This window comes from Coregonus lavaretus (assembly GCF_964263955.1).
Source record: "Coregonus lavaretus genome assembly, chromosome: 9".
NCBI lineage: Eukaryota > Metazoa > Chordata > Actinopteri > Salmoniformes > Salmonidae > Coregonus > Coregonus lavaretus.
The window spans coordinates 17,979,184-17,998,600 of NC_139996.1; the positions used below are offsets into that span (position 1 = coordinate 17,979,184).

Genomic DNA, 19,417 nt, shown 5'->3' on the forward strand with positions numbered 1-19,417 from the left:
CATGATCATTCAACTCCTCACCAACCTTACCCCAGCCAGTCTGCCCACCAGCCCAGCCCCCGAGTTACCTGCCCCGGTCATTGCAGCCGCTGCTCCGGAACCCAAGATTGGAAACCCCGAGCGGTTCAACGGCGATTCAACCCAGGTCCGGCCATTCCTGACTAGCTGCCGACTTCAGTTCTCCTTGCAGCCAAGGACCTTCGCCACGGAGGGGGCTAAAGTTGGGTATGCCATCACTCACCTGACGGGCCGAGCTCGACTCTGGGGAACAGCAGAGTTCGAACGTCAAACCCCCGCATGTGCAACCTTCGACCTGTTTGCTGAGGAGATGCTGAAGGTGTTTGACCTGGATTCATCCACCGCAGAGGCGTCTCGTGAACTGTTCAGTATTCGACAAGGCAGACGTACAGTCGCAGACCATTCCATCGACTTCCGAACCCTGGCTAGACGAGGTTCTTGGAACACACCATCGTTGGTGGACGCGTTCTTCCATAGTTTGGCTGACTATATCAAGGACGAGTTGGTCTCCCATGAACTGCCTTCCACTCTTGATGAAGCCATCGCACTGACTGTCAGGATCGACAGAAGGATACAGACCCGTCGTCGTGAGAGGGGGCGCCAAGGTCCACCTACTACCGGCATTCGGAGAGATCCGACTGGGCTCCTGTCATCTACTGCCACTCACCCAGGTCAGCTTGATCAGTCTGAGCCTATGGAGATTGGGCGAGCCTCCCTCACTCCTGCAGAGCGCCAGCGCCGCTTCACCTCAAACCTCTGCCTCTATTGTGGAGGTGAGGGACATCGTGTGGTAACCTGCCCTTTAAAGGGCCGAAGCTCACCGGGCATAGGGGGAGTCCGGTTGAGTTCAATGACCATCCAGTCCTCCGACCGCAAACCCCTGCTGCAAGTTCACCTCCGCCTCTCTGACTCAACTCACACCCTGGCTGCTCTGGTGGATTCTGGCGCCGAAGCCAACATAATGGACATCAAGCTGGCACGCCAACTGGGACTGGAGAACCTCCGTTTGACACCTCCTATTCCTGCCCGGGCACTGGACGGACACTTACTCGGATCGGTCACTCATGTCACGGCCCCGGTCTCGATGGGTCTGTCCGGAAACCATCAAGAAACTATCCAGTTTCACCTGCTCCCCTCTCCAGGCCAACCCCTCATCCTGGGTTACCCATGGCTCCGCCGGCACAACCCTCAGCTCGACTGGGTGACCGGGGTGATCAGGGAGTGGGGAGAGGACTGCCACCGAACCTGCCTGCTTGCTGCCGCACTACCCCCTCGGCCAGTACCTACTAACTCCGCTCCTGACCTCTCCAATGTCCCAGAATGCTACCATGGTCTCAGAGAGGTGTTTAACAAAGCAAGAGCCACATCTCTGCCCCCTCACCGACCGTACGACTGTGCCATCGACCTCCTCCCTGGAACAGCTCCTCCAAAGGGTCGTCTTTATTCGTTGTCTGCTCCTGAAAGAAAGTCCATGGAGGACTACATCAATGGCTCTCTGTCCGCAGGATTAATCCGTTCATCTTCATCTCCTGCTGGTGCTGGCTTCTTCTTTGTGGGGAAGAAGGACGGATCTCTTCGCCCCTGCATCGACTACAGGGGACTCAACGACATCACAGTGAAGAACCGTTACCCTCTGCCTCTGCTCACCTCTGCTTTTGAGTTGCTCCAGGGAGCCACTGTTTTTACCAAGTTGGATCTCAGAAACGCTTACCACCTAGTGCGGATCCGGGAGGGAGATGAATGGAAAACCGCATTCAATACACCAACAGGCCACTACGAGTATCTGGTTATGCCTTTTGGCCTCACCAATGCTCCTGCTGTGTTCCAGGCTCTAGTGAATGATGTACTGCGGGACATGTTAAACAAGTTTGTCTTCGTTTACCTGGATGACATCTTAATCTACTCCAGAAACCTGTCTGAACACACCCGCCATGTCCAGCAAGTCCTTCATCGTCTTCTGGAGAATTCCCTCTACGCCAAGGCAGAGAAATGTGAGTTTCACGTCAAGACAGTGGCCTTCCTGGGGTACATAGTGGCAGAGGGAAGTATCCAAATGGATCCTGCCAAAGTATCAGCAGTCACTTCATGGCCTGTTCCGGAGAACAGAAAGAAGCTGCAACAGTTTCTGGGGTTTGCTAACTTCTATAGGAAGTTTATCCGGAACTACAGTACCGTTGCTGCCCCTCTCACTGCTCTAACCAGCACCAAGCAACCCTTCACCTGGACCCCAGCAGCCGACAAAGCCTTCAGTACCCTCAAGGTGAGGTTCACCTCCGCTCCCATCCTCCAGATGCCTGATGTGGACCGGCAATTCATTGTGGAGGTGGACGCCTCGGATGTGGGAGTTGGTGCTGTGATTTCTCAGTGGGCTGCGGAGGATAGGAAGCTCCATCCCTGTGCCTTTTTCTCACGTCGGTTGTCCCCCTCTGAGTGCAATTACGACATAGGGAACCGTGAGCTGCTGGCTGTGAAGCTTGCCTTGGAGGAGTGGCGTCACTGGCTGGAGGGGTCCACCATTCCATTTCTCGTTTGGACCGATCATAAGAACTTGGAGTACATCCGCACGGCCAAACGGTTGAACTCCAGGCAGTCCCGCTGGGCCCTGTTCTTCACCAGGTTTAATTTCACTCTGTCATACCGGCCTGGATCACGCAACACCAAGCCAGACGCCCTCTCCCGTCAATTCCAGAAGGATGACACCCCCTCCAAGGACCCTGTGTCGATTCTGCCAAGTCCCTGCATCGTTGCAGCTCTGACCTGGGCTGTTGAGGAACAGGTGCTGGAGGCTCTCCGTAACCAGCCAGGTCCCAGCACTTGCCCAGCTGACCGCCTTTTTGTCCCCGAAGACCTGAGGTCCCAGGTCGTTCAGTGGGGACATGACTCCCGCCTAGCTTGTCACCCTGGCTCCACCCGCACTTACAACCTGCTCGCCCAGAGGTTCTGGTGGCCCTCTCTGAGGAAGGATGTACGGGAATTCGTCCAAGCCTGCCCCATCTGCAACCAACACAAGTCGTCCTGCCAGCCCCCAGCCGGATTGCTGCAGCCCCTGCCTGTGCCCAGACGTCCCTGGTCTCACATCGCCCTTGACTTTGTCACGGGGCTGCCCCCTTCAAGTGGCATGACCGTCATTCTCACCATCGTTGACCGTTTCAGCAAGATGGCACACTTCATTCCCCTCCCCAAGCTCCCAACCGCCAAGGAGACCGCCCAGGTGGTCCTGGAACACGTCTTCCGGATCCACGGACTGCCAAAGGATGTAGTTTCTGACCGTGGTCCACAATTCTCCTCCGCTTTTTGGAAGGAGTTCTGTCACCTGCTGGGAGCCACAGTCAGTCTGACTTCCGGATTCCATCCCCAATCCAATGGGCAGTCAGAGCGGGCTAATCAGGAGCTCGAGAAGGCACTGCGATGCATGACTTCACGCAACCCCCACTCCTGGTCGCAGCAATTGACATGGGTGGAGTACGCACACAATTCTCTGACCTGCTCTGCCATCGGTATGTCCCCTTTCCAATGTGTTTATGGATACCAGCCTCCTCTATTTGCCAGCCAGGAAGAGGAGGTTACTTGCCCATCTGCACTTGCTTTTGCCCGTCGATGTCGCCGCACCTGGTCACAAGCCCGAGCCACACTCCTCAGATCCGTTGCCAGCTACACTACCGGGGCCAACCGTCGGAGAATTCCTGCTCCCACCTACCATGTTGGTCAAAGGGTGTGGTTGTCATCGAAGAACCTGCCACTCAGGGTGGAGTCGCAGAAGCTGGCACCTCGGTTCATTGGCCCATTCCCTATCATAAGAGTGATTAGCCCAACTGCTGTCCGGCTCCAACTGCCTAATTCCCTGAGGGTGCACCCCACTTTCCATGTGTCTAAGATTAAGCCCATCCATGAGAGTCCGCTGGTCCCTGCTGCGCCTGGTCCTCCTCCTCCACGGCTCGTCGATGGTGGTCTGGTTTACACCGTCCGCCGCCTGCTTCGGTCCAGACGGAGGGGTAGGGGTCTCCAGTACCTCATTGACTGGGAGGGCTATGGACCTGAGGAGAGGACCTGGGTGCCAGCTAGTCGGATTGTGGATAGGACTCTCATCACCGCTTTCCACCAACGGCATCCTGATCAACCTGCAATCCGTAGGGGCCGCCCCAGAGGGGTCCCTAACCGTCCGGCCCGCTCGGCTTCCTGTCCTGTGCCTGATCCTGTCTCGGGACCTGTCCCATCTCCCGACCACGGCCCTCCGGCTTCCTCCGAGGATGAGGACGTTCACTCGGACCGTTCGGAGGAGTTCTAGCCCTCCTCCGGCTCCCCTCCTCCCGCCCGGCGTGGTGTTGCTCTTGGGACTTCTGGGGCCGTCCCTTGGGGGGGGGGTTCTGTCATGGGCCTCTCACTCCACCGGGTTACCACCTTAATTTTCTTCCACTCTGCTCACCACTCTCTCTACTCAGCCTAACTAGCTCCACCTGTCCCTGCTCTGCTCTGCTCTAATTACTCTGCCAGCTGCGCTGCATTACCCACTACCTCTCCCAGTATTTAAGGCCCTGTCTTTCAGCTCTCCGGTGTCAGATCGTCTGCAAAGCTCACACCCGGAACCTGTTTGCTCGCGCTTCTGGCTCACCCTGGTTTTGTGACCCCGGACCTGCCTGTTTTTTGGATACTCTTCTGCCTCAGGAGATCCAGACCTGCTTCTGCCATTACGACTCCTGACTACTCTTCAATCCCGGACTTCTGGACCACCCACCACCGGCTTCATAGGACGCATCGCTGCCACTGGGGGGGGCACAGACCCAGCGCATTGGACGGGACCCCTGTTACCCCTGGAGCCTTCATTCACTCCCTACTCCCCTTTTCCCTTAAGTTTAATAAACTTTCTGGTGTGACGCAATTGTGGTCCTCTGGTCGTCTGTCTGAACCGTGACAGGAGGAAGTGCAGGCAGAGGTGGAGGCTTGTGCAGCTGGTTTTAAACTTGCAGGTGCCATGCTCACCAAAGCCCTTGTTGTAATGGAAGCAGATCTGGAAGGAGTTGAAAGGAGATGGTCAAACATCCAGAGCACGTACGACATGCAATTGACATTTGGCATACTCTTTTTCCATATCAGTTGGTGCTGGAGGTACAGTGCTAACCTATCCACTAACCTACCCACTAACCTATCCAATATTTTTAGATCCACTAAAGCAGCCACCATAGTCCCTGTGCCCAAGAACACTAAGGTAACCTGCCTAAATGACTTTACATTAATTGGTAAAGGTAATTTTGGGTGCCACTCACCTCAGGCATCAAGTAGGGGTCATTCTGCAGCAGGAGTTGGAACATCTCTGCCTCACCCAGGTCATGGTGACCCACCTTACTTATAACAGCTGTGTTTTGTGGGGAATCTAGACTGTGGGCCTTTTTGCACTTGTTCCTAGAGTTTAAAGAGACACGCAAACAATGTTTGAGTATACTGACATAAGATGTGCAAATTAAACCAAGACAACAGAAGGCTCCTCAGCAAAAATATGTTAGCTACTTTATCTATTCACTAACAAGTCCAATCAAAGCTTGTCTGATACTCATTGTGCAAGATATCCAAGTAATGAGTCACAGTTCTCGGAAGTTATCAATACATAGGTGTCACACATACACTGCTTCACACCCTGCGTGTTTGTTGGGAAATTAACACAGTGGTGTTCAGACGACATGAACGGGTCTGTTTACCCAGCGTGATTGGGTTAAGTATTCGATGACACTTACCCGGGAACGAACAGCTTCCCACTGGGCATAGATGTCAATTCAACGTCTATTCCACATTGGTTGAATGTAATTTCATTGAAATGATGTGGAAACAATGTTGATTCAACCAGTGTGGGTTAACTCTAATTGCTCCTGTAAGTCGCTCTGGATAAGAGCACCAGCTAAAAATCTTGCATTTCCTTGCACGTGACAGAACGCAACATTTTAGCTGGTCCCATCAGAGAACATGGCACACATTAGCCCTATGCTGACTCACTAGGTGGCAGTGATTATATCCTAGAACAAATTCTTCATCAGTTTATCAAAGATCTTAGACTTTATATCCACCAACCATTAGCATTTCTAAAAATAGGTCACCTTGGCCACAAGAGGGATATTTTAAAGCTACAAATTCAAGGATTACTTTTGTTCGTTGGTCTGTAACAAAATGTGTGTCAATATTTAATTGATGCATCCTTGACTAGGATACCAGCTACTACTAACGTTTTCGCATACATGACAAAACCCCACGTTTTTGTTTATCCGTTTCACACACATCCATATGCTTTTATGGAAAAAAAGATAAATGAGGTCTTTACAACAAGTAAGTTTATCGTACATTGTAAAAAACAACAACACTAAGAGCCTTATGGTTTTGTCAAATAGTAGTAATGTAGGCTACCATCATCACCATCGCTTCTAGGTGGCACAACCTGCTAAAGCTGTTGATTTGAAATTGATAGTGCACTTAAACCATGGGTTCGTGCCCCCCTCATATGAAGCTTTTTTTGTTGAGGAAAAAACTATTCACTGCCGGTCCTAGGTGCTCGATTCAAAACGCATGTGACGAAGTGGATGATTATAATAATGCATAGCCTATAATAATAATGTAATATAGCCTTTGCAATATTATTATTAGGCAATAGCAGTGTGTTCGTGTGCAAGGCTGAAGAAAGTGGTAGCTCCTTATTCAATTCATTCTCAATCTTCAAATACTAATTGTTGGCTGTAGGCTACATCCCTTTTCACATTAACACAATACAAGGACATTTCCATTTCAAAGAGGAGGGACGACGACTATGTGAGATTCAAATAAAATAAAATAAAATAGTATTTGTCACAGGTGTAGACCTTACAGTGAAATGCTTACTTACAAGCCCTTAACCAACAATGCAGTTTTAAGAAAGAATACCCCCCCCCATTAAATTTTTTAAAAATAATAATAAAAAGAAACACAATATAAAATTATACAAAATAAAAGTAGAGCAGCAGTAAAAATAACAATAGCGAGGCTATATACAGAGGGTACCGGTACCGAGTCAATGTGCGGGGGCACCAGTTAGTTGAGGTAAATGGGGTAATATGTACATGTAGGTAGAGTTATTAAAGTGACTATGCATAGATAATAAACAGAGAGTAGCAGCAGCGTAAAAGTGGGGGGGGGGGGGGGGGGGGCAACGCAAAAAGTCTGGGTAGCCATTTGATTAGATTTTCAGGAGTCTTATGGCTTGGGGGTAGAAGCTGTTTAGAAGCATCTTGGACCTAGACTTGGCGCTCCGGTACTGCTTGCCATGCGGTAGCAGAGAGAAACGTCTATGACTAGGGTGGCTGGAGTCTTTGACCATTTTAGGGCTTTCCTCTGACACCGCCTGGTATAGAGTTCTTGGATGGCAGGAAGCTTGGCCCCAGTGATGTACTGGGCCGTACGCACTACCCTCTGTAGTGCCTTGCGGTCGGAGGCCGAGCAGTTGCCATACCAGGCGGTGATGCAACCAGTCAGGATGCTCTAGATGGTGCAGCTGTAGAACCTTTTGAGGATCTGAGGACCCATGCCAAATATTTTCAGTCTCCTTATGGGGAATAGGTTTTGTCGTGCCCTCTTCACAACTGATTTGGTGTGCTTGGACTATGTTAGTTTGTTGGTGATGTGGACACCAAGGAACTTGAAGCTCTCAACCTGCTCCACTACAGCCCCGTCGATGAGAACGGAGGTGTGCTCAGTCCTCTTCTTTTTCCTGTAGTCCACAATCATCTCCTTTGTCTTGATCAAGTTGAGGGAGAGGTTGTTGTCCTGGCACCACACGGCCAGGTCTCTGACCTCCACCTTATAGGCTGTCTCGTCGTTGTCGGTGATCAGGCCTACCACTGTTGTGTCATCAGCAAACTTAATGATGGTGTTGGAGTCGTGCCTGGCCATGCAGTCATGAGCGAACAGGGAGTACCCCTGAGGGGCCCCTGTGTTGAGGATCAGCGTGGCGGATGTGTTGTTACCTACCCTTACCACTTGGGGGCGGCCCGTCAGAAAGTCCAGGATCCAGTTGCAGAGGGAGGTGTTTAGTCCCAGGGTCCTTAGCTTAGTGATGAGCTTTGAGGGCACTATGGTGTTGAACGCTGAGCTGTAGTCAATGAATAGCATTCTCACATAGGTGTTCCTTTTGTCCAGGTGTGAAAGGGCAGTGTGGAGCGCAATAGAGATTGTATCATCTGTGGATCTGTTGGGGCGATATGCAAATTGGAGTGGGTCTAGGGTTTCCGGGATAATGGTGTTGATGTGAGCCATGACCAGCCTTTCAAAGCACTTCATGGCTACAGGCGTGAGTGCTACGGGTCGGTAGTCAAGTGTTCTTGGGCACAGGGACTATGGTGGTCTGCTTGAAATATGTTGGTATTACAGACTCAGACAGGGAGAGGTTGAAAATGTCAGTGAAAAATGTCAGCACATGTTCGGAGTACACGTCCTGGTAATCCGTCTGGCCCTGCGGCCTTGTGAATGTTGACCTGTTTAAAGGTCTTACTCACATCGGCTACGGAGAGCGTGATCACACAGTCGTCCGGAACAGCTGATGCTCTCATGCATGTTTCAGTGTTACTTGCCTCAAAGCGAGCATAGAAGTAATTTAGCTCGTCTGGTAGGCTCGTGTCACTGGGCAGCTCGCGGCTGTGCTTCCCTTTGTAGTCTGTAATAGTTTGCAAGCCCTGTCACATCTGACAAGCGTCGGAGCCGGTGTAGTACGATTCGATCTTAGTCCTGTATTGACGCTTTGCCTGTTTGATGGTTTGTCGGAGGGCATAGTGGGATTTCTTATAAGCTTATAAGCAGCAGCTCTACCATTTAGCTCAGTGCAGATGTTGCCTGTAATCCATGGCTTCTGGTTGGGGTATGTACGTACAGTCACTGTGGGGACGACGTCATCAATGCACTTATTGATGAAGCCAGTGACTGATGTGGTGTACTCCTCAATGCCATCGGAAGAATCCCGGAACATATTCCAGTCTGCTAGCAAAACAGTCCTGTAGCTTAGCATCTGCTTCATCTGACCACTTTTTTATTGACCGAGTCACTGGTGCTTCCTGCTTTAGTTTTAGCCTGTAAGCAGGAATCAGGAGGATAGAATTATGGTCAGATTTTCCAAATGGAGGGCTTTGTATGCGTCTCTGTGTGTGGAGTAAAGGGGGTCTAGAGGTTTTTTCCCTCTGGTTGCACATTTAACATGCTGGTAGAAATGAGGCAAAACGGATTTAAGTTTCCCTGCATTAAAGTCCCTGGCCACTAGGAGTGCCGCCTCTGGATGAGCGTTTTCCTGTTTGCTTATGGCCGTATACAGTTCATTGAGTGCGGTCTTAGATTCAAACCCTTGTCACAATCTGCAACAATTACGTGGACTTGGCACTTTACACAGAGAGCAATTTGACCAGTCAGTCAAATACACATGATAGTTGCTTTGATGATCAGAATGTGCTGTTGGACTGAGGTATGTGTTGGTCAACAAGGTCAACAATTTTAATTGGCTGATGCAGAACTTGTTCCAGAATATAATCACTGCCATCTGGTGAGGTTAGCATAGGGCTAACGTGTGCTTTGTTATCTGATGAGACCAGCTACAATTTAGTTCTGTCATGTGCAAGTAAATCGTTTTTATTTTGTATTTTGAAACGATTTTACCCCTTTTTCTCCCCAATTTCGTAATATCCAATTGGTATATACAGTCTCGTCCTATTGCTGCAACTCCCGTACGGACCTCCGAAAGTTTCTGTGTGCGTGTGTTTGCGTGCACGTGTAACCTTTTTCTATTTTTACACCGTAAAGAATGTGTAGGACTTAAATCCGTACAATTATTATTCCCACTCAAGAAGGCTCATATTCATGCACTGGAAAGCCGCTATCTGCAAGTGATTGAATTTGGGCATTGGTCCCTGCAGAAGTGTAGACATACAGACATGAAAATCCTGTTGGAACAGGAGACAGTACAGAAGATCAGAAAGTGGTTGCTAGGACAGGCTAGCTGGCATTATTCACATGGGTCCTTCCTGTTATTGTTAATGGAGTTACACATGCCTGTCAACTATTTTTTCTTAATTCTTAAGAGTCTAAGCTGGGGGGGTTCTACTAAGCTAACATATGGAATTGTTTTAAGATGCTCATACCACTAGGGCTAGGGCTGCTGAATCAAGTGCACCAACCGCCAACAGCGTGAAACAAAAAAACAAAAATAGAACAGAAACGCCACGCTTTATTGTAGGTTTTTTGGTGATCGACTAGGAATGCCTTGGAGATCGACCCATCGATCGCGATCGACCAGTTAGTGACCACTGGTCTACCACTTTGTGTAGCCATTGGCGACTATGCTAATGTCATGACAAACGTGGAAAGGTTCCCAAAAACCTTCTCAATTAAATGTTAACTACAAAGTAGCCTATGCCTACCTGGCAGAATGATATCATGATTATTTGCATTAATCCAGTGCCCATTTGTTTAGCAAACTCTGCAATCACATGAGTGCTACAGAAACATCGCTAACCAAACAATGGTCTCTGGCTGGTGCACAGTTTAATGAAAAGGGTAACTACAGCCAAAAATCTATTTTTCCCAGACCTAAAAAATTGTATCCTGATGTGGTTTAAGCATTGTTGTGGACTTACAACATCCAATTTGGATGTTTTTCTATTTAAAAAAAAATATTTTGAGAGCGAAAACCTGAACTGGGAAAAACGGAAACCTGGATAAAATAAAAATATATATTAAGATTTTATAGGGCCCTAAACGAGGTCTATCGTCTCCGGCGAGTGATCCACTCTCTCAATCACAGGCCCATAAGGCTAAGTTTCTCCTAAAGTAAATTGAATTAAATTGCCAAAATTATAGCCTAATTAGCCTACTCCTGTCTATACAGAAATTAATAAAATCATTAAAAATAAGCTACAACACCAGAAAGCATGATTTGGCAACAGAAAATCATTAGCTTCTTTTTAAAAAAGTAAGCTGTGGATTGTTTTAAAATCGCATTGCCTACAGTCGAAAGGGCCCGCAATTTGGGCAGCGTGTACTGCAAATACCAAATAAATGAATGTTGAGTTGCGACTATCAGTGAAAAGTAGAGGCCCAGCCAGGCATATCGCAACATTTCAAAATACAATCGTGGGAAAACATAGTTTGGAAAGCAAATGGCTATTGCTGTAAAGAGAAGAAAATGAAAATACTTGAATCTGTTTTTTAGTTATCAAAATCCTCAAATTAATTGAGTGAACAGTATCTTATTGGCACCAGCGGAGCGCATCGGCCAAATCCCCAGTGAGTGCGCATATTCATTTTTTATCATTGTTGGGTCAGTGCCACTTGAAAAAGTTAGTTTTTTGACAATCTCCTCCTCAAATCAAATCGTATTCGTCACATGCTTCGTAAACAACAAGTGTGGGATAACAGTGAAATGCTTACTTACGGGCCATTCCCAACAATGCAGAGAAAGAAAAGAGACATAATAGACAAATAAAACATGTAATAATAGATACACAATAACTTGGCTATATACAACGGGTACCAGTACCGAGTCGATGTGTAGGGGTACGAGGTAATTGAGGTAGATATGTACATATAACTAGGAATAAACTGACAGACAGTAAAACAGTAGCAGCAGCGTATGTGAAGGGTAAAAAAGAATGTGCGCAAAAAGGCTCAATGCAGATAGTCTGGGTAGCTATTTAATTAAATAGTTAACCAAATAACTACCGACTAACTATTTAGCAATCTTATGGCTTGGGGGTAGAAGCTGTTCAGGGTCCTGTTGGTTCCAGACTTGGTGCATAGGTAGCGCTTTCCGTGCAGTAGCAGAAAGAACCGTCTATGACTTGGGTCGCTGGTGTCTGACAATTTGTAGAGCCTTCCTCTGACACCGCCTGGTATAGAGGTCCTGGATGTCAGGGAGCTTGGCCCACACTACCTTCTGTAGCGCCTTGCAGATGGATGCCAAGCAATTGCCATACCAAGCGGTGATGCAGCCAGTCAAGATGCTCTCAATGGTGCAGCTGTAGAACTTTGAGGATCTGAGGACCCCAGGTTAAATGGATGTCATTTTAGTCTCCCCTTCTCGTAGGCCTATTATATGGATCAGACAACATCGTTTTTATTGATCTGTGTCAGCAGAGTAGGCTACCTTGTAATTTGTGTCGTATTAAAAAAAGATTCTGCTAATGTCTCCAGTCATATAAAGTGTAGTAGAATTGCATCAAATGTTTTTATAAAAAAGGCCCGATTTCTTCCGTGCAAAGAAAGGAGAAGAAACATATCTGATGTAGCCTATTGTCACGATCGTCGTAGGAAGTGGACCAATGCGCAGCGTGATAAGTGAACATACTTTATTTTCACCACACGAAACAAAACAACAAACGATACGAAACGTGAAGTCCTTGGTTACAATACAAACCATACGGAACAAGATCCCACAACACACTGTGGAAAACAGGCTGCCTAAGTATGGTTCCCAATCAGAGACAACAAGCAACAGCTGATACACATTGCCTCTGATTGAGAACCACACCGGCCAACATAGAAACAAATGAACTAGATAATCCCCCTAGCACACAAAACACATAGAAACAACACACCCTGGCTCAACATAACAGAGTCCCAGAGCCAGGGCGTGACAGTACCCCCCCCCCCCAAAGGCGCAGACTGCGACCGCGCCAAACATAAACCGAACAGGGGAGGGCCGGGTGGGCATTCCTCCTCCGGGCTTGACCCCCACCCTCCAACAAACCCCCCAAAGCGCCCCTGGTCCGGTCTGGCCCTTCTGGCCGGAGCTGGACTGAACACAGGTGGATCGGATTGCTCTAGCTCCGGAGTGGAGCAGCTGACCGGTGCCGGACCAGGCACCGGTGGAACAGGCACGGGCTGTGCCGGACTGACGACGCGCACCACAGGCTTGGTGCGGGGAGCAGGGACGGGCCGGACCGGGCTGACGACGCGCACCATTGGCTTGGTGCGGGGAGCAGGGACGGGCCGAACCGGGCTGACGAAGCGCACCACTGGCTTGGTGCGGGGAGCAGGAACAGGCCGGACCGGGCTGACGACGCGCACCACAGGCTTGGTGCGGGGAGCAGGGACGGGCCGGACCGGGCTGACGACGCGCACCATTGGCTTGGTGCGGGGAGCAGGGACGGGCCGAACCGGGCTGACGAAGCGCACCACTGGCTTGGTGCGGGGAGCAGGAACAGGCCGGACCGGGCTGACGACGCGCACCACAGGCTTGGTGCGAGGGACAGGAACAAGCCGGACCGTACTGGGGACACACCCCAGTACCTCTCGCCGTGCCTCTACATTCTCCTTCCCCCTGGTGACCAGTGACTCCCGTAACCTGGCGGCCTCCTTTGCCAACCCGCTGAACCACTCTATCCCGGTCTCCTGCTGCCCCGTCGTCCACGGCGTGAGCCCCCCCCTAAAAAATTTCTGGGCGTCTCTCCTCCCCGTGGGCCAGGCCTCCATGGCTCTCGCCAGACTCTCACTCCTCTGCTCCCAAGTCCAGCCTCTCTCCTCCTCCCGCGGCTTGACCCAGTCGAGGATGATATCCTTTAGAGCCCTCTCTGGCGTTGGCTCCTGGACATGCTGCTTGGTCCAGTTATGGTTGGATCTTCTGTCACGATCGTCTTGAGAAGTGGACCAATGCACAGCGTGATAAGTGAACATACTTTATTTTCACCACACGAAACAAAACAACAAACGATACGAAATGTGAAGTCCTTGGTTACAATACAAACCATACGGAACAAGATCCCACAACACACTGTGGAAAACAGGCTGCCTAAGTATGGTTCCCAATCAGAGACAACAAGCAACAGCTGATACATGTTGCCTCTGATTGAGAACCACACCGGCCAACATAGAAACAAATGAACTAGATAATCCCCCTAGCACACAAAACACATAGAAACAACACACCCTGGCTCAACATAACAGAGTCCCAGAGCCAGGGCGTGACACCTATAGCAGGGATCATCAACTAGATTCAACCGCGGGCCAATTTTTTCTTGAGTGGATGCTCGGGGGGGGGCAGAACATAATTACAAATAATTTGTCGAATACAAATTGACCGCAAGAAGCCCAAACAGATATAATATTTCATTTAAATAATCATTTCAAACCTTGCTTACATTTACTCAGAAAACTTAGGGGACCAAATAAAACCACCCGCGGGATAAAGTTGGGGAACCCTGGCCTATAGCCTAGGCCTACTCTACGCTACTATGCACTCAGCCAAGCATTTTTGCAAACAGCGATTGAGTTATATTATTAGCCTAAATTATGACTATCCAATCTACTCATCACATTAGGAGTAGTAGGCCATCTTACATAAGTCTGCAAATGCGGTGATGCATGGAATGCTTTATTATTAAGGTGCATTTGCCTATGTTCTCCATGATTCAAAATCCAGGCTAGCTAACGTTAGCTGGTGCGCTATCTATCTAGATCAACTAAATGGGTGCCACTAGGGTATGTCAAAACGTTCAGTGGTGGTAAATAAACAATTAAACTGTTCTTTAGTTCCAAAAGCCTGTGGCGTTTTCTTTCCAAAATTCGCCATTATTCTTGCTACTAGCCTAGGTTCAATGGAGAATGGTAACTAACTTCCTGTTGAAGTTGGGCTTTTTGACTTCTGTGGGGTTTAAGAGGTGCCTCCACCTACTGTATGTAGTGTGCATTTATTTATTTATTGACAGGATTGAGAGTATGAATCATAGACTGTAGCCTATATCAAAAACCTTAATGCAAACAACATTACTTTGGCAAAGGAGGGTAAAAAGTGGGTAGATAGAGTTTACTCTCCACTATTATTGGTCACAGTACAAAAGGCTAACATCCTCCCAATGAAATGGCTATGGATTCCAACAGTTTAGCAATGCAGGCTTCATTGAAAGACTTGCAATCTAAATTATTTACATTGCAAGTTGCAACATTGGATTCGATTTGAACATACAGTAGTTTGAAGCTATGAAATGTACAGTGGGGAAAAAAAGTATTTAGTCAGCCACCAATTGTGCAAGTTCTCCCACTTAAAAAGATGAGAGAGGCCTGTAATTTTCATCATAGGTACACGTCAACTATGACAGACAAAATGAGAAAAGAAAATCCAGAAAATCACATTGTAGGATTTTTTTATGAATTTATTTGCAAATTATGGTGGAAAATAAGTATTTGGTCAATAACAAAAGTTTCTCAATACTTTGTTATATACCCTTTGTTGGCAATGACACAGGTCAAACGTTTTCTGTAAGTCTTCACAAGGTTTTCACACACTGTTGCTGGTATTTTGGCCCATTCCTCCATGCAGATCTCCTCTAGAGCAGTGATGTTTTGGGGCTGTCGCTGGGCAACACGGACTTTCAACTCCCTCCAAAGATTTTCTATGGGGTTGAGATCTGGAGGCTGGCTAGGCCACTCCAGGACCTTGAAATGCTTCTTACGAAGCCACTCCTTCGTTGCCCGGGCGGTGTGTTTGGTATCATTGTCATGCTGAAAGACCCAGCCAGGTTTTCACTCAAAATCTCACGATACATGGTCCCATTGATTCTTTCCTTTACACGGATCAGTCGTCCTGGTCCCTTTGCAGAAAAACAGCCCCAAAGCATGATGTTTCCACCCCCATGCTTCACAGTAGGTATGGTGTTCTTTGGATGCAACTCAGCATTCTTTGTCCTCCAAACACGACGGTTTCATCTGACCATATGACATTCTCCCAATCCTCTTCTGGATCATCCAAATGCACTCTAGCAAACTTCAGACGGGCCTGGACATGTACTGGCTTAAGCAGGGGGACACGTCTGGCACTGCAGGATTTGAGTCCCTGGCGGCGTAGTGTGTTACTGATGGTAGGCTTTGTTACTTTGGTCCCAGCTCTCTGCAGGTCATTCACTAGGTCCCCCCGTGTGGTTCTGGGATTTTTGCTCACCGTTCTTGTGATCATTTTGACCCCACGGGGTGAGATCTTGCGTGGAGCCCCAGATCGAGGGAGATTATCAGTGGTCTTGTATGTCTTCCATTTCCTAATAATTGCTCCCACAGTTGATTTCTTCAAACCAAGCTGCTTACCTATTGCAGATTCAGTCTTCCCAGCCTGGTGCAAGTCTACAATTTTGTTTCTGGTGTCCTTTGACAGCTCTTTGGTCTTGGCCATAGTGGAGTTTGGAGTGTGACTGTTTGAGGTTGTGGACAGGTGTCTTTTATACTGATAACAAGTTCAAACAGGTGCCATTAATACAGGTAACGAGTGGAGGACAGAGGAGCCTCTTAAAGAAGAAGTTACAGGTCTGTGAGAGCCAGAAATCTTGCTTGTTTGTAGGTGACCAAATACTTATTTTCCACCATAATTTGCAAATAAATTCATTAAAAATCCTACAATGTGATTTTCTGGATTTTTTTTCTCATTTTGTCTGTCATAGTTGACGTGTACCTATGATGAAAATTACAGGCCTCTCTCATCTTTTTAAGTGGGAGAACTTGCACAATTGGTGGCTGACTAAATACTTTTTTCCCCACTGTACATGTATGCTATGCATTAATGGCCTAATAGGCTAGAAATGTTTTCATGACCATAGACAATTTCACCCTTAATTACATCCAAGACATTTTAAGAAAGTTGAAGCTCATTTACTGCATTTTTGTACAATAAAAAAAAACTCTAAATTACTATTTAGAGAACAGCAAAAACAAGCAAAAATTACCCCAGCCATTATCACATTGGTTGCTGTAGCTTCATTCACCTCAGTTGATCTACAAACACAACCTATTAGCTATACAATTAGCCGCTACATATTAACTCAGCACCAGGAGGATCATTTAATACATACAGAGGGAAGAAGTTTAGAAGAACAAGTTTTTCATTAACCAAAAAGGTAAACAAGTTTGTGTCACGAGAATTTTGTTATCTCAATGGTTGCACTCAAGCTTTGAATAATTCCCAGAGGGTGTAAGGCTCTGGTTTAATAATGCATTAAACAAAGTCCCATTCTGCAATAGGTCAGTCTTTTTATTCATGAGAGCTCTGCCACTAAAAACACACACAGCCTTTTTATATGCGTTCACACAAAGGAACTTGCTCCGCCCACCTTTAGGCGGCCTGTGACTTTCCACAGTATAGAATGTCTAAGTTTGACAGTTTCTAGGTCTCCTTTCCCATGGAATGTTTGTCTCCAGCAGTTTCTATCCCTCTTCTCTGTTAGTGGTTTTATTGTCTTATAACTCTAACACAGTTTACACAGTTAAACAGTATCGGGGTGGAACACTTTTAGTCATTACTCTAAACATACAAATTCTCTATCAGTTTGCTTTACAGAACGTATTTCTGTTGCAGTTTTACAGCTAATGTCATGCAATTATACACATTTTGCCATGACTTATGCCAAGTTAATATGATATCGGAGTGCGATTGACTAACAAAAACAATGGGGGCCCCCTGGAAGTCAGGGCCCCTGGGCACGTGCCCTGCATGCCCGGTCGGTAATTCGGCCATGATTACTACAAGTTTAGATAGCTGGCTAGACTAACTAGACTAATCTAAACATGTTTAACTGACATGGGCTAATTGAGTGACTGTCAGTGAGTGACATAGCAAGAGGAAAACTGATGCACAACCAAGTTTCTCGGCAAGGAGAAGTGAACGTCTGTGCTTGCATACTTCGTAAAGACCTTTGCTTGAAAAACAATAAAAAAGCGGCAATATTACTGTTGTTTCTCCCTCTTGAGACACCGTAGCAACATAGCCAGAACACTTACTGAAAATAATCAGTATTAATCTAAGATAAATCAAGAAATCTGTTTCAAGGAATGTCGACTAGCCTCAAGACAAAATTGTGTTCTTGAACAGCGGAAAAAAAAACTGCCGAATGCTGCCGATCACCAAAACATCACAAAATGTCATAATATATGCAAACTGTTTAGACTGGGAAGCATACGGTAAGCTTTACTCTCAACAGTAAGTAAACTTTTTTTATTTTTTTGAGGTCTGGACCTCGGTGTCCTCATACTGAATGTAGCAACAGCCCTGCCGAGGGCTTATAGCGGGCCTCTGAATGATGGCTACCTGCCAGAGATGCAAATCACAGACAAGGTCAAATGCCGATTGCCTGCTGGCAGTAGGAATTTATAGCCTTGGGCATAAACTTATAAATTGGCTACAATAATTACAAGGACTTTTCAAGTACCAAATTGAGGAAATGTCTGATTTTCAAGGTAGGCCTATTCCAGTACTTGAATTTCTGAGTTCCAAATTCTAGTTGAAGTAGGCTACTTCAAGCCCTTGTATTGTTTAATATTGCAGGTTTAACATGGAAACCAAAATGCATTTGTCATGTTATTTCATTATCAGATCATATTGTGAAGAAGCCCACTAGGCTATGTTTTATTTTTTATTTATTTTATTTTATTTCACCTTTATTTAACCAGGTAAGCCAGTTGAGAACAAGTTCTCATTTACAACTGCGACCTGGCCAAGATAAAAACAACAACACAGAGTTACATATGGAGTAAACAAAACATAAAGTCAAAAATACAACATAAAATATATATACAGTGTGTGTGAATGTAGTAAGTTATACATTTACATTTTAGTCATTTAGCAGACGCTGTATTCCAGAGCAACTTACAGTTAGTGAGTGCATACATTATTTTATTTTTCATACTTGCCCCCCGTGGGAATCGAACCCACAACCCTGGCGTTGCAAATGCCATGCTCTACCAACTGAGCTACATCCCTGCCCCTACCCTGGACAATTGTGCGCCACCCCATGGGTCTCCCGGTCGCGGCCTGCTACGACAAAGCCTGGATTTGAACAAGGACCTCTAGTGGCACGGCCTTAGACCACTGCGCCACTCGGGAGCCTTGGGCATGGAGGTAAGGCAATGGAGGTAAGGCAATAAATAGGCCATAGTGCAAAATAGTTACAATTAGTATTAACACTGGAATGATAGATGTGCAAAAGATGATGTGCAAATAGAGATACTGGGGTGCGAATTAGCTAATTAAATAACAATATGGGGATGAGGTAGTTGGGTGGGCTAATTTCAGAATGGCTGTGTACAGGTGCAGTGATCGGTAAGCTGCTCTGACAACTGACGCTTAAAGTTAGTGAGGGAGATAAGAGTCTCCAGCTTCAGAGATTTTTGCAGTTCGTTCCAGTCATTGGCAGCAGAGAACTGGAAGGAATGGCGGCCAAAGGAGGTGTTGGCTTTGGGGATGACCATTGAGATATACCTGCTGGAGCGCAGACTACGGGTGGGTGTTGCTATGGTGACCAGTGAGATAAGATAAGACGGGGATTTGCCTAGCAGTGATTTATATATGACCTGGAGCCAGTGGGTTTGGCGACAAATATGTAGTGAGGGCCAGCCAACAAGAGCGTACAGGTCACAATGGCGGGTAGTATATGGG

The 19,417-nt window shown here is 47.2% G+C and overlaps 1 protein-coding gene across 1 annotated transcript in view; it reads right to left on the bottom strand.

Annotated features, from left to right (window-relative positions):
- LOC311134932 (protein mono-ADP-ribosyltransferase PARP12-like) overlaps nt 1-19,417 on the bottom strand; it is a gene marked incomplete at both ends in the record, with an annotated part of 51,864 nt that overhangs the window by 15,800 nt on the left and 16,647 nt on the right. Inside the window, 3 exon segments of the mRNA XM_084168698.1 lie at nt 4,929-4,930; nt 4,933-5,023; nt 5,280-5,415. Coding sequence (XP_084024824.1) covers nt 4,929-4,930; nt 4,933-5,023; nt 5,280-5,415 — 229 coding nt within the window.